Raw genomic sequence first — 15624 nt, forward strand, 5'->3', positions numbered from 1 at the left:
CAGGAGGATGTGAGACCTAACTATAATCAAAATGATGAAAATGGGAAAATTGGGCTCAATTGCTCGTAGGCCCTCACTAACATTAACGATGGGAGTAATTGATGCTTCCGTCTTTACCGGTGCCGGGAGACAGTTCAACGGAGCTAAAGATTGACAATGTGATGTAATTGGTTCCTTGCAGTCACAAGCCCTAAAAGCCCACTTCCTGAACAGTAACAGAGATGACCACAGAGACCACCACACACACACACATGCGCACACGCACACACTTCCTGTAAAACAGAGCTATTTCCCACTGGGCAAATTAGAGTATGAACCGGTCAGATATTTATCTTGCAGGGTTGAATTTCCACTCTAGAGATACTGATGCCCACAGTCAGTCCTGTCTCTGACCACCATGAGTCTAACGGAGAGATTCAGGTGCACCTCACTGAACAGGACCTGTGCTGTCGCTGTACGTCATATTCTTTTGTGACCCTCACAATAGCTGAAACCCTGACCCCCTGGCCTAAGATCGTTTTCTGGAGTCGTGTCATGTGACACACTCTCTTCCATCACGCTCTCCGTGACACAATATTGACCTAGATGCCTCAGAGGTCGGCGCCCCCTTGAGGGAAAAAAATACTTCCCAATCAACTCAGCGTCATGTAGTCCCACAGAGGCGTTCGGGTTCCCACTGAGCATATTTCCTGTTAGTGACGCTGACATGGCGAGAAATCTGATTTGAGGAAGTGAGCCGGAAAGGAAGAGAAATGGGTGGATAAAGAAGAGCATGGCTTTTCTGTGTGTGTGTGTGTGTGTGTGTGTGTGTGTGTGTGTGTGTGTGTGCGTGTATGTATGCGTGTCGTCTGTCTGCTATGACTCGATTCATGCATTAATAATAAGGTCAATTTTTTTTAACCATCTACAAGAACAGAGACAGAACTGAGAGGCCTGTGAGTGACTCTGACTCAGCTGTGTGTCATGATGAGAGCCTGAAGACGTGAGACCGTGAGACCAGACTACATGGACCAGGCCAAGGAGAAGAGGCCTCTACGTAGAGACTCAGCATAGCAAAAAACCTGATAACAATAGAGCCATTTCTCTCTCTCCTTCCTCGTTGTGACACCGTTGGTTTCTACTGAGGCCACCCACTCTGTTGCAGGTGTGGAGTGAGAGACAGGGAAGCTGAGCAGACAGGGGCTCTCATCCCAAGCTTATATTTTACAATTCTTGGAGCTGTATCCTTCTAGTTTTTCTCACCAGGGAAATGGTTGATCCCGTGTTCACCAGGGCCTGTCAGAGTTGACCGTCTAGCTGACAGTTCAGGTACAGTCCCTTGGTGTGACCTAGGCGGCCAGCCAGTGTGCAGCGGTATTTGGAGGAGGGGCGGAGGCTGGGTGGTTGGTCCCCTCACTAGACCACTCCATCTTCACTTCCCTCTGGCTGGGTGGCTTTGGCTTTAGGCGCAGGTGCTGGGCAGTCACGGGCTATGTGACCAGGCTCGTCACAGAGGTTGGTCGACAGGGGTGGATGTCGGGCCGATGGTGGAGGCCATCGCGGAGACTGCCATGGTGGAGTTTGAGCCTGGACCTCTTCTGCCTCCTCCTCCTCCTCCTCATCCTCCTCCTCATCCTCGTAGTCGGTCCACCGGACGTGTGGTGGGAGCTCTAACCCTCGCCACAAAAATAATGTTTTCGTATCTTTGTGCATTTCGTGCAGATCGGACAACATAAACAGTACGCCGATGAAGCTAACTCTGTTGACTACTACCAGTCAACACGCAAACAGAATTCACCCCGGACCCGTGGGAGCGGAAACCAAGGTGATCAGCGGCTAGAAAGGGCTGTGCCCGTTCTGCGTCTGTCTGGAGTGTAAGCCTACGGCAGCGGCAAGAAAAATGTGACACGCAGTCACGTGCGCACAATGCTGGTGACCCCGCCAGTCTCCTGGAAGGCCACATAGACGAAAACAAGCGTGCAAACGGACAGCTACCCAGTCCCAGAGCCACGCCTGCCGACGACCACGACTGGAGCTACGACGAACACGACTGCATCCTCGCTAACTGAATTCCCCCGGAACTGTAGGAGCGGGTGCTAAGGTGACCAGCGAGCTCTCACGCCTCTAGGGAATAAAAGGCAGCACCCCTTCTGTGTCTGTCTGGAGTATGTGGCAACGTGAATAAAAATGTGACAAGCAATCGTGTTGTGTGCGCTAAACCAATACGATATATCTGGGATAGTCCAATAGCGGTCAAAGCCAACTGATAAATTGGCCGGGCGCTACATAAAATCAGGAAAATCCAATGCAACAGGCTTGACACCATAGGAATTGCCACCAAGATCATTCAAATCGACCAACTACACACATTTCTATGAAAAAAAACAACTTTGGGGGGCCAATTTGGTGGCCAACTTGAAAAATAGCCGCCATCTTGGATTTTGAAATGGCCAATGAGGCAGATTACATTAGAAACCTCTGGAGAAGAAACAACAAATTTCATGCTGCCTTCATCATTTGCACAATTCCTCTAAAATATTGATGGTATCCGCTCCCCTTATATGCCATTGGCAAAGAAAACCAAACCTCCATTACAGTTCAAACCTCCATTACAGTTCAAACCTCCATTACAGTTCAAACCTCCATTACAGTTCAATGTTACAGGATAACATAACTGAAGTCAAGATTTACTGCAGTAGCTTCAACAAGTAACTGGATACCGTCTCTGAAAAGTATTGTCCAGGGGACATGTGCCTGTGATGTCATCACTTAACAGCAATTTACAGCTGCCCAATAACTCCAAGCACATTGTCTCACACTGTTGGTGGTTAATTGCAGAAAAGTCTTAAGAGCTTTCAACTCCTCTGAGGATCCTCTTTCCATTACTGTGTAAAAAAGACGCCTTTGAAGATAATGAGTTAGGAGTTAATTTGCGAATGCACGATAGCACATAGCAATCTCATCACTGGACATTCAGGTGGTTTATACCCCATTAACAGGCACAGTAGCCTTGTTAGTAGTCATAATAAGGTCTTCACATTCTCTCTCTCTCTCTCTCTCTCTCTCTCTCAGGTCTGTCATGACTTGACTAATTACTTTTTCACTCATAATTTGTTTGTTAGAAGTTGTTCACTGACTGCTCAGCCCAGAATAGATGGGATTTCACACCGTGGCAGCAGGCTGGCTTGAAACCTGCAGAGAAGCCTGCTGGACAGAGGACCAGGGCCCGCCTTGGCCAGATGGGCTGGTGGACAAGATGGATACCAAGAAGACTGACTGGGATACGTTTTGAAAGATGTCGTTTGGACATTCAATACCACACACATATAAAAAGGGATCAAATAAACAATGCAATGAACACAATGGCACAAAGTCAAAGAATCAATCGAATCCAAAATGCACACTTACAGTAACTAGGGTACAAACAACTTTCTTTGTCAGTGACAGTAAAAGGTGTCACATTGTGTGTGAGAGGATCTTATAGGGGCTTACCCCCAGGGAGAGCAGGATGAGTTACACTCACACGCAGGGCTCAGCATCGGTACACAGATATCCTACCTAAGAACTCCCCTCCACCATGAGGGTGCCCAACCCAGCTGTGCTGGAACAGGATGTTGAGAGTCCTCGTCATGCTTCTGTGTAACAGGAGGGGGACTGAACCACGGACCTTCCTCGTGACTACCCAAACATCTGCTTCACCAAAGAGAAATTCAGCACTGCAGGATCAATCCAAGCCAAGCATCCTACTTCTTTTCTCTAGCATTGTTCTCGCTTTTTATTTGACTGGAAAGTGCTTTGTGATTCTGTATCTTGAAAGGTGCTTTATAAATAAAACTTACTAACTGCTGACGATGACTGGGAGTAGGTTCACTTAGACTAGTCTGTAAATTGCTTGGATTAAAGCGTCTGCTGATGGCTACATTGTAAATATGCCTAAATATAGGCTATTCAACATAAACAAGGTTAACTGTTAATAATATTGAAATGTTATACAGAGAAAATTGAGAGAAAAGGGATAAATGTTAAGACCCATTTTCGCAACCCATGTCAGTGCTCAGAGCTCTGCTGCCTATCGACGCCTGTGTTTATTACGGGAGAGGACCTGGAATTGCGTCCGAGAGCTTGAGACTGAATGAAGCTTCAATTATTTCCCGTCACCCCACCCATCATCCTGACCAAAACGGTCTTATTCTGACAATGTCAATAAATGCAACGATCTTATTTGTATCGATAAACCAGACGAAAATGTAAAATATGAGAATCAACCACCTGGTTCTCGCATCTATTCTCGCAACATCGCTGCTGTTTCTCGCAGACCAACTGTCCGGCTTTATTATATTTAGCAGACATTGATTCTCACTTTATCCTGAATAGAGAAATGGGTTTCCAGCACCATTTAAAAAATCACAAGCACTCTAGCACGTAGGCTGAATCGGGTAATAACAGGGTAAATATCGGATTATAGGCTGGGTCTTTCCTTAATTTTCTCTTAAACCAATTCATTTAACATAACCTACCTTAATTAACTACAATGCAGAATGTTGTAGACGTTGACGGTCAATTTCAAACGTATTTCATATGACATGCTAATTCCGATCCTAGATCAGCATTAGACACGCGCGCTCCTCTAAACTACGTCTCCGACAGACCGAGGCGCAGTAACAACGTTTCCTAAATGTTCTGCTGATGACATTCTCTCTCCTTTAAGTTATAACAGACAGGTTGAAACAACAAATATACGCTCACTCACCGCTGTATCCTCAGGAGTTAATGGCGCTGATTTGTTTATTTCTCAGCCTGCGCACAGTTGTCTATGCGGCATCGACTTCCGCGTTAAAATGGAGTGAAAAAAATGGAAGGGCTGAAAAAAGATAGGGCAGGCGCGTCAGAGACGACGCTCACATTTTTATTATATTATATGCTATGGTGATAAAGACAGCGCTTTTTATTTCTTATTAATCAACCATATAGGCTATCGCATCATAGGCTATAAGTCCATCGGACTTGAACAGTGAACATCAGATCATTAAATATCACACCAAGTGTCCTTCAAAGGATGGATCTATCCTCTGTTGACTCAAAGCCTCAGCTCTGCCTATCTGAGGCCTGTCTTTGTGTTTGTTCCTATTACTAATTCACGGTCTGCGTCTCCCTCCTTCGGGCAGGACAACAGGGTCTCTGTGTGCCGTCTGCAGTGTGTGGGCACCTCAGAGAGAGACCGGCGGGGATGCCAGGCGATATGTGCGTGTGTCTGGGAAATAGACTGTCTACCAAACAAGGGATTATTTATATAGACATGACACATTGAGAGATTACCCTCTGTCCGTTATGATGAAAGAAACTAAATTACTCACCAAATCCATCAGATCAGATGTGGTCCAGACAAGCTTGGTGGATGACTCCGGTTTCAGACACTCGTGCAAACCTCGATGAGCCGGTATAATTCAGACACGGAATCTGTTTCATTTGGAGGTTAGACTGAGGCCTGCATGGCTGAGCTCCTCCCTGACCCAGCAGCACACCACAACGGGTCAGAAGGGCAGAGGAATAGCTTTTTGGTTTTCAATAGGCAGAATTGTTGTTGGAGTTCTATGATGTTTTAATGTTGTAGAGCCCATACAGTAGAAGAGAGATACCGAGAGGGGGGGGGGGGGAGACAGCGAGAGAGGGAGAGAGAGAGAGACAGAAAGAGAAAGAGCTAGGGGGCTGAGAGAGGGAGAGAGACAGACAGAGAGAGAGAGCTCTCCTGGCGTTGGGGAGATCTGTGTAGGCTACTCACTGGTGGGCCTGTCAGTGGGTGTAGTTGGATCAGTTTGAGGCAGTGAAGATGGCTGATGGTGTTGAGAGCTGTCAAGAAATCTTGAAGTTATCTCTCTCATTAATGTGTGTGTGTGGGGGGGGGGGGGCATGTATGCATTCCTGTGTGTGTGTGTGTGTGCGCGCGTCGTGTGTGTTTGTGTTTATAAGCCTCCCGTTGGGATGAACCTGTCAGATTGGTTGTGCTTGATCATCTCCCCCATACTGAGACACTCACTCAGTCCCTCCTAGGCTGACAGTGGACTCGGCAGAGCATGACATACTCATCCCCATGCACAGACATTAGAAAAGATAGCCGCACGCATCCACCCCACTCACTCACATCATGAATGTATTAGTCCCTGCAACATTATTCATGTTGTCAGGTGTCATAATTATCTCTGAGCCTTAAAAGACAGGGAAGTGGGTTCTTTTGTGTTCCGGTGTGTTAACATATAAATATTTGAGTAGAACAATTCCAAAACAGAAAGCAGGCTACAAGACAAGGAACATGTACATTGTTGGCAATACTCTCTGTTCTCTTTTTCTGCAAACAACGGCAGTGATATTGTAGAGTCTCTGGGGATGAGAGTTGGGAATTACAGACCTGTGTGTTGGGAATTACAGACCTGTGTGCCCAGTGTTAGACTACAGGTAGCAGGAGTATGGGGATGGAAACAGTATAGGTACTGCATTTGTAACGCGCTCCCCATCCAGTTGTTACACTGGCCCGGAGCGCCATTCACACACCAAGGCGCTTGCCTGCTCATTGGGAACAATTTTGGGGTTCAGTGTCTTGCCCAAGGACACTTCGACAGGTAGTCAGGAGGAGCCGGGATTCGAACCACCGACCCTACGATCACTGAAAGACCCGCTCTACCTTCTGAGCTATACCGCCGCCCCAACAGTACCCTAAGAGTGAGGCTGTTCACAACAGAGCCATGCTATACTTCTTGGGTGTGCATACAGGTACGTCTGCACCAACTCTAGCTATCATGGGAGACATGGGATGGGAACCCAAAGAGGTTGGGAGGAGTATGTGTATGGAATGTCTCTGGAATAGGATACTGGGGCTGAATACCAACACAATTGTAAGACAGGTGTTTGAGTGGACATCAGGATAAAGGAAGCAAGGGTGACAGACATGACTGACATCCTTAAGAGCTGGGCTTGAAGATCTCTATTAAAGTAAAGAAAAAATAGATATTACTACAGTAAAATAAATTATAGTTCAGCAACTAAAAGACAGATGGGCACTAGATATATACTCTAAACCAAAACGTCGCACCTTTTGCGAAATAAAACATGTTATGGCACTGAGAACTACAGTATGTAGTAACTGTATGAAATGTATAACATGTCAAAGGAAAGACGGTCTCTGTGTGCTCAAATTAGAGCTGGGATATTTGGCCTACATATTGAAACAGGTCGATATGTGGGCCCAACAGAAGAAGATAGACTTTGTACTCTGTGTGATCTTAATGTAGTGGAAGATGAAAAGCATTTTGTACTGTACTGTCCATTCTATGATAATATTAGACAAAGCCTTTATAACAAGGTAGATCAAAAAATGAATGTATATGGCTGGAGCAGGGTGAAAAACCTAAGGTGCTATTTCAATATGAAACTGTTTCCTTTGCAACCTTTTTAGATAAGGCCTGTTCATTGAGAAGAGGAGCAATGTATACTGTAAGTAAAAGTCATTTATTTGTTCTCTTATGAGTATGTTACTATGAACACTGAGTTATATTTCTTTGTTTGTTTATATGGATTAGTTTGAACCAACTGGAAGGACTACCGGTATGTTTGTTTTGTTGTTTAATAACAACTGATGTGTCATATGGTATGTTATGTTATTTTTTTTTATGATGCACCCCCCAACCAACTGTTACATCAGCCCGTATGGGATCCCATATGGGATGGGCCACATAGATCGCATGACACGAGAATAAAAATGAATGAATGAATGAATGAATTCATTCATTCATGAATTCATTCATACACACAGTGTTTTTGACTGGGCTTTCAAGTGCCTCGCAAGGGCCCTCTGATGGTCCCCTTTTCCAGAATGTTTCATGTCTGTGGCTCTAATAGAGACAACCCTTGAAAACATGTTATTGTTAGGTCAAGTTTGTAATCTCAGTACAGTATAATTTATGTTTGTCCCGTCTATTTTAGGCACTTTGATAACATGGGTCAATGATGACCATACTTAACATACAAAACATAGTACTCTGACCATCAGTGTCACTGTTGCCAATTTGGGCCCAACAGTCTTTCTTTACTATAAAGGGCATGGATGTCTCTAATTGAGAGGCTATACAGTGAAGTGAACTGTATTTGACCACAACAACTGGATTTTTCTACTTTATTGTATTGGACACCGATTTAAAGTGTGATGTTGCAAAGAGAAATGTACTCAACAATACCAAAGAAAAGGACTTCAACATGTTTTGAACCCCAATCAATGGTCATGATTTTCTCAACAGGATGTTAGTGAGAGGGAATGTGTTGGAGCCAAACGTTCTCCTACTTTAGTTTAAAGTTAAGGGCTAAATGCTTAATGCTTGTGCATAGCTGACCCCTCTGTCGTACTTCCAGAGCTGCAGCGTGCCTTTAAATGAGGGAAATGGCTGCAAATTCTCATTTTATGGCCACATTAACCTTTCAAAGTCGTAACTAGTGTGGCGCTCTGATGACATGAGGAGGACATGCGAGGTGAGTTTGAGACCCGTCATCTCTGATGTCTGGAAAAGGTCATGGGCTCTGTGGCCCAGTTCTAATGAGAAACTCGGTTCCTGTACCAGTGCTTCTGCATTCAACATACAGTATAACCTGTCCAGCAGATCACACATCATAACACTTGCATGGGTCTGTCAGCAACAGATTGATGGGTAAGTGTGCATGGCTATCCTCATTTCTGAGAGGAAGGCTAGAGCGGCCTTCATGGGATGATGAAACCAGATATCCATTGACATTGATGCCTTTGAACACAGACTTCCCAGGACTAATTGATTCACCTTTTTATGGTGCTCTGTTTGACGATTTAGTATAGTGAACCAGGTATGATTGGATATTAATACATTAGGATAATGTCAGGTCAGAATACATACGTCTTGTTAAATAAAGGTTAAGTGTAGAGAACAGAGAGGGGACAGTGATATGCAGGTCATTGCTCTTCTCTAAGTTGCAAAAGAGAAACCCTGGTTCCAGTAAGTGTTATAGTCTACTTCTGCTTTAGAGGGTTGTTTCAAATGACAAACACAACATATTATTGATAATATCTCAATGCACCAGAGAGGCGTTCTTAGACAAACTCCCTTGCATTGTTTTGTGTCTGTTCAGTTTAGCAAATGAGAGTAGCGAGTGCTTGGCTTTCATAAGCAACATTCAATCCCTGCAGGGTTCTTCAGAATGTTTTAATATTGCAGAGGACATCCAGCACACTGGATAGGTTAACCCCTCCAGGAGAGATCACACTCTGCTCACTAATTGGTTGTATTATCAGCCCTCTATAGCTCTGAGTGGAGCACTCTGCTCTCCTGGCTTCACACTGTATGGAGCCGGCCTTGGGAAGAGGCCAGCCTCATCAGATCCAGACCCTCTGGACCTGGCCCTGAAGAGGCCAGCCTCATCAGATCCAGACCCTCTGGACCTGGCCCTGTCGCTGTTCAGCATCTGGGGAAAGGGTTGTGTCTATGTCGGACATGTGATTCTGTTTAACAGACGTCAGATCTTTTCTTAAGTTTCCCACGAGTGAGACTTGGGAGATGTGTTCCACCTTTTCCATGGGAATTTCTCCGGTTGAAACACTGATTATGTATGACGGCGGGTCATCAAATCTGAGCAGGTTAACAGATATGTTCACTCTTTCCTGAGTGAGGTGACTCCACTCTCTGTCTCAGATACACACAATGTACAGACACACACACACACACACACACACACAGACACAGAACATTTAGGGCCAAAAGTGTGTTATTGAGCTCTTAAATCTGTTGATGGAATTTTAGTGACAGAGGGATGTGGAAATCTGCATCCACGCCACAGCATTCCTTCCAACTCACATGAGTGTTTCCTGAATGCAGGCTCTCGGATAGCTCTGCCATGCGTCACCCTGTCTAACCTGCCCTGGCTACCAATTACCACATCAGGATTCTATAGATAGATTGGTCTCAGCAACCATAAATCATCTGGATGACAAAAAAAAAAAAAGTTCTGAGTCCAGCACCATTCACACACACTCGCCTCTCACCGGATGGACGTATGATGGCAAGTCTTACATTCCGGAGGTTAATAAAAGCCAGCTTGTTGCTAAGAAACAAGGAGCTGCCAATCGCCTGGTCTGGAGGGAGACGGGCCTTTTCTATGTGACATGAATTCATCAAGCATGTTCTATAAAGAGCTGCTCTTAGGTCTTCAGCATCTTAGGGACAGTGAGGAGAGACCAGTTGGAGGTCATCCCCTCTGTAATATGGGCTGGAGGAGGAACAATGAGGGAGGTCTAAGGAGCAGGCAGCAGAGTTTGTCCAAGGATACAAATAATTGGAAACTGGAGGACTTATTGGAAAAATCTAATAACATTATCCAAGGGTAATCTATACATACATACAGTATAACCTACTACATGAATGTACGGTCAGTTTTTCTTGAACAGATGGAACCTCTTTATATCATTAGAGCACTGTAGTGAAACTGTAGTACACACTGTTCTATAAAAGATCTACTTCTGCATCTGAAAGTAAATGATTCATCATATATGGAAACAATTTATTGGATCAACCTCCCATTATTACTGTGACAGAAGTTTTTGCAACAACAGCTGTGTAATTTAAAAACAAACAGGGAAAAAAACAATCTTACAAAAGAGATTTTCATATGGCAACCACCTTATTATACAGACTGAAATACCAGAAGCCCTTCCTCCACATTATCAAGTATGCAGCTGACATACAGTACATACACTGATTGCATACTTGTCAAAAAACAGATCTTGAATGAATAAGAACATACTGTCTTGAAGTATCTCAACAACAAGGAGAGTAAAGCCTTTGCCTGATTTAAGAAACATATTCCTCGTAGTGATGTAGTGATGTCTGTATGTACAATGTGTGCCCAAGGGAAACGGGAAGGTGAGAGGTGCCGAATAATATTAAAATAACTCAATTTAACTTTAACGACAGACAACGTAAATACAGTTCAGAACAAATACTGTACGAACACAGAAATGCAAGACCCTTGTCCAAATACGAAAAAGTCAAAGTCAAACATTGATATATAAATACGATCATTCTAAAGTGCATCTCTCAAAGACTTGTCGCATGAAAAGTGATCTGCAGTCCTATTTTAAGAAAACAATGCGACAAACAAAACTAAAAATAGATATAATACGCTTGATATCGTGCAATAGACGTCTTCAAAAACTACCTATGTACATGCACTTTTTTTTTTTTTTTGCTATGGGAAAATATCAAGGTAACGTGAAAACGGATCAAGTTTGTTCTCACATTGTCCAGAGGTGATCGCTACGTAGTGTGTGCTGTTATTCTGTTTGTTCACACTTGGCTCGTCGACATTATTTAAGCAAACTTGGTGTTAAAAGCACACAGTGGTGAAAAAAAAAAGTTCCTTCTCACTCTCAATATTATTATTTTTTAATTGTTCATTCACTAAATCTGCCGTTTAGTTCATCGTCCCTCCATCGTTCAGAGTGGAGCGAGGGAGCGGAGGGGCAGGGCGGGGCTCAGATCTTGGGCAGCTTGGGAGCGCTGATGATGGGGTTGTTCTCCTGGAGGAAGCGGCGCCCCGTGCTCTTGTAGTCGTAGGTGCAGTCGTGGGTTTCTGCGTAGCGGTGGGTGGCACAGAAATTGTTGCCGCACCTGGGAGAGAAGAGCACCACGCTTTATATAAGGCACTGGAGTTTATAAGGCACTATCTTACGCTACGTACAGGCTTTATATAAAGCACTGTAGTTTATAAGGCTTTATATAAAGCACTGTAGTTTATAAGGCTTTATATAAAGCACTGTAGTTTATAAGGCTTTATATAAAGCACTGTAGTTTATAAGGCTTTATATAAAGCACTGTGGTTTATAAGGCTTTATATAAAGCACTGTCGTTTATAAGGCTTTATATAAAGCACTGTAGTTTATAAGGCTTTATATAAAGCACTGTAGTTTATAAGGCTTTATATAAAGCACTGTAGTTTATAAGGCTTTATATAAAGCACTGTCGTTTATAAAGCACTATCTTACAGGGCCAGACAGCAGGCAGGAGAGGCTTTTCTCATCAATATACTTACAGCACTGACTGCAAAGCTAATCGTTAGAAAACTGTTTCTTGGAAAGAGATTAAGGCTTGGCAAGGTCTTGATTTGAATTGGATTGAATTACTGATGTAAGTCTCATGTTATTGATCATTTCTAAAGGATTGTGGTCACTGGGCCATTGGAGTCCCCTCTCTTCACTAAGGACCTGAAATGGAGACAGCAATCCATCCTCAATGGCTAACCTGAATCAATCATTGACGTTTGCGATGTTCAGTACTAGGGTAAGGTTCGGAGTCGCCCAACAGGCCTTAAGACCGTTACTGTTCTCTACAGGGGTGGATCTTAATATCAGCCTCTCTTGGTTTCATTTCCCCATCAGTCCAGATGAAGTGGAAGAGACGCCATCTGCGTCTATGAGGACGCACCTCATGAGTTGCATAACAGCAAACGGGAGGGTCAGGAGAGTTGAGTCACATGAGACAGGAAGCTGCAAACTTATCAGTTAGCGCTCTGTGCCCAAACCTGTCCAACCTCAATAACTCTTTTAAACCCGGCGTGACTCGTTAGACGGACCTCAAGAAGGCTTTATGTTGTGAAATCATGTTTATGGTGGCACTTTGTTGCATCATATTCACCCAGAGGCAGGACAGAGAATGGTTACCCATGGGTTAGGCAGCACTACTGTACAGTAGTACACCAGGGAGAGAGAGAGAAGAGAGGAGGGATGGAGTGAAATGGTGGTCCACTGTCCAGAGATACCCTTGCCCTTTATACCCCTACTCACATTGTTGAACACACATTATTAAAGGTGCAGTATGCGGTTTGGCTCAGAAGCACTTTTTTTTTTTACAATTCTCATTACATCCCGACAGCAATCAATAAATAAAGTGCTCTGACACTAAAAATACATCCGTAATCAGTGGCAGTCGCAGGACTGTAGTGCGTCCAATCCTTTTGAGTTGCAAACTTGAAACGATTGGATGGCTTACCTGCCTGTCAATCTACCTCCTGCCTAGGTTTGGAGGAGTGGCTTTGGAGGGAGGCTCGGGGATTTTGTCGGTTGCATTTTTCCAAAATCTTTCAAAAATTTTCCTTAGTTTAACAGGAAATCCTAAAACGCATACAGTACCTTTAATATAGAAGCATTTGCCCCCCTATTTATACAGTGTAATGTTTCATGTTTAATCTTATTGTGAGACAATAACGAGGGAGCTAGAAGGAGTGAGGGAGAGACGGAGAGAAAACTAAGTGGTCCAGGTACCTACCTGCACTCGTAGCTGCTGGCCAGGCCGGTCTTTTTCCCACACAGGAAGCAGTGCTTGGAGCTCTTCTTCTTACTGCCCGTGGCAGCCTTCACTGGGGGCAGGTGGTAGGTAGGAGTACCTGAGGCAGCCAGAGAGGGAGAGCACTGTAGTACAGCTGGGGAGACCAGGGAGGACATACACCAAGACTGCTATCCCCCCACCATTAACTAGCTTCAGAGTCAAGGGCATCTGTATTATCTCACCAAGAAAAAATGTGTTATGCAGCCAGACGTGAAACCAACAATCGATACGCATGACTTTCCACTGGCAGGGCAACTTGTCCAACAAAACCAAAACCCTCACAGAATGACATCTCAGAACGCCATACCAGTAGTCCAGTGGGGGAACAAATCATGTTAAACATATTTAGGTCTCCATTTAAAACCGAGACGTCATATCTGCCCATTGTTCACACCCCCTCTGACTCGATTAAAGCCTAAGGTGGCGCGTCGGACGCTCTCTGCTCACTTCTGTCACGTCTGTGGACGAGGCCTGCGTTACTCGCCAGCGCTGACGCAGTGACAAGGGGGGGGGGGGGGGGGGGGCAGAAAGGAACAGACGTAGCGGAGCAGGAGAAGGGGACATCTTAGTGATGTAGCAGTTGTAGGGGGGGACGACGACGACGACTCGCAGTCAGCCAGTGAGGCATGAGATTGGATTGCGAGTTGTGTTCTGCCGTCTTCTCCACGAGTGGCTCCCTCCCTACCCCACCCCCACCTTGTCCTTGCAGGGCTACCGACGGCGGCTAACAACCCCAACACTGATGTCGAGAGCCCGCGCTGGACAGCGGAACACACCTCGGCTGTGACATCTGTCGGAGCAATGTGCGGGAAATGTTTGCTGCCGGTACACTGGGGAGGTATGTAAATGGGTTGCCTGGTCCAGGCTTATGTAAAACAAATCTGGTCACATGGCCATACAACCGGGTGAGAACACGCCTCTCGGTACGGAGTGCTGTGTTTGTGCATCACAGGCTGTGGATGTTTTGGTATTATTTATGCATGCATGTGTTTGTCCTGTTGCTAGTGCTGATTCTGCAGCTGTATATGATTGTAAATATTTAATGTCCTCGTCGTGAGACGCTGCAGCGGTCATGCAAAGCAATAGTTGCTTTAACGCCAAGTCCCCAGTGTGGTGTCTTTGTGTGTGTGTGTGTGTGTATGTGTCCTCACTTTGGCACCAATCCCAGAGAGCTGCTTGGTTTCGTGTGTGTGTGTGTGTGTGTGTGTGTGTCTTCACCCTGGCACAAACCATGTGTCAGGGAGCTGTTCTCTGTGACCCCGGTCTGAGTTGGTGGCAACCCACACTACATCATAGACCAGAGGCACAAAGACACAGTCAGACAACAGGCCACACACTGGGCTACTGTACAAACACAAAATGACTCCTCCAAACGGCCCTGCTGGACTCCACGTTGTGTAATAGGCGAGTCACTGAGGGCTACTTCACATTGAGTGTCTCTAAGGAGAAAGGACATCCACACCTCAGATTCTGTCCACTTTGAATGGTAAATGGTAAATGGACTGCACTTATATAGCGCTTTTCCACCTTAGCGGCACTCAAAGCGCTTTACAATGGCCTCTCATTCACCCATTCACACACACATTCACACACCAATGGCGGTAGCTACCATGCAAGGTGCTAACTAAGCAGGTAACCTGCTCATTGGGAGCAATTTGGGGTTAGGTGTCTTGCTCAAGGACACTTCAACAAGTGGACAGTTGGAGCTGGGATTCGAACCACTGACCCTTCGATCACTGAACGACCCGCTCTACCAACTGAGCTACAGCCGCCCCACAAGAAGGTGTAATAGCAGCTTTGTTTCAGTATATTTTACATACCCAGCCTCCTTATTGAACTGGAAGCTCCACCAGCTGATCCAAGACTGTCTGATGACTGAAAACAAGAGGAGAGCGAATGTGAGAGAACGACCAAGAGGGGAACCTAATATCACATAACACAACTGGGTCTTAGTGGACCAGTGCATTCTGGTCCAAACGTCTAGTTGCGTCTTCACCATGTAAGAAGCCGCTGCTCTGTGCAAGGGGCACATCCGTCTCAGGAGATCGTCCTGCAGCAGCTGGATGCTGGCCGGGAGGGGGGGGGCCGCCGAGCCCAGTCGGCCCAGTCCGGAAGCGCCGGCGGCAGGCAGCCCCGACCCGAGTCCCAGGCTCTGGCCGAGGCCTTCCCTGCTGCTCCCGCCGGCCCTGGAGGCCAGGGAGGCCCGGAGCTGGGAGTTGCTGAGCGAGCCCAGCGGCTCCTTGCAGGCCTGGTTGGC

The 15624-nt window shown here is 45.5% G+C and overlaps 1 protein-coding gene across 3 annotated transcripts in view; it reads right to left on the reverse strand.

Annotated features, from left to right (window-relative positions):
- Positions 1–10571: 10571 nt before the first annotated feature.
- zfand4 (zinc finger, AN1-type domain 4) overlaps positions 10572–15624 on the reverse strand; it is a 13943-nt gene continuing 8890 nt past the window's right edge. For all 3 annotated transcript variants that reach the window (XM_084458541.1, XM_084458539.1, XM_084458540.1), the window contains exons 7-10: positions 15364–15624; positions 15188–15242; positions 13308–13425; positions 10572–11654 (exon numbers count right to left, since the gene is read on the reverse strand). The exon at positions 15364–15624 is cut by the window's right edge and continues 1029 nt beyond it. In XM_084458541.1, the coding sequence (XP_084314667.1) occupies positions 11519–11654; positions 13308–13425; positions 15188–15242; positions 15364–15624 (570 nt within the window). In that variant the 3' untranslated portion in view covers positions 10572–11518. The remainder of the gene's footprint in view (positions 11655–13307; positions 13426–15187; positions 15243–15363) is intronic.

The sequence above is a fragment of the Borostomias antarcticus genome, assembly GCF_949987555.1.
Source record: "Borostomias antarcticus genome assembly, chromosome: 25".
NCBI classification, from domain to species: domain Eukaryota; kingdom Metazoa; phylum Chordata; class Actinopteri; order Stomiiformes; family Stomiidae; genus Borostomias; species Borostomias antarcticus.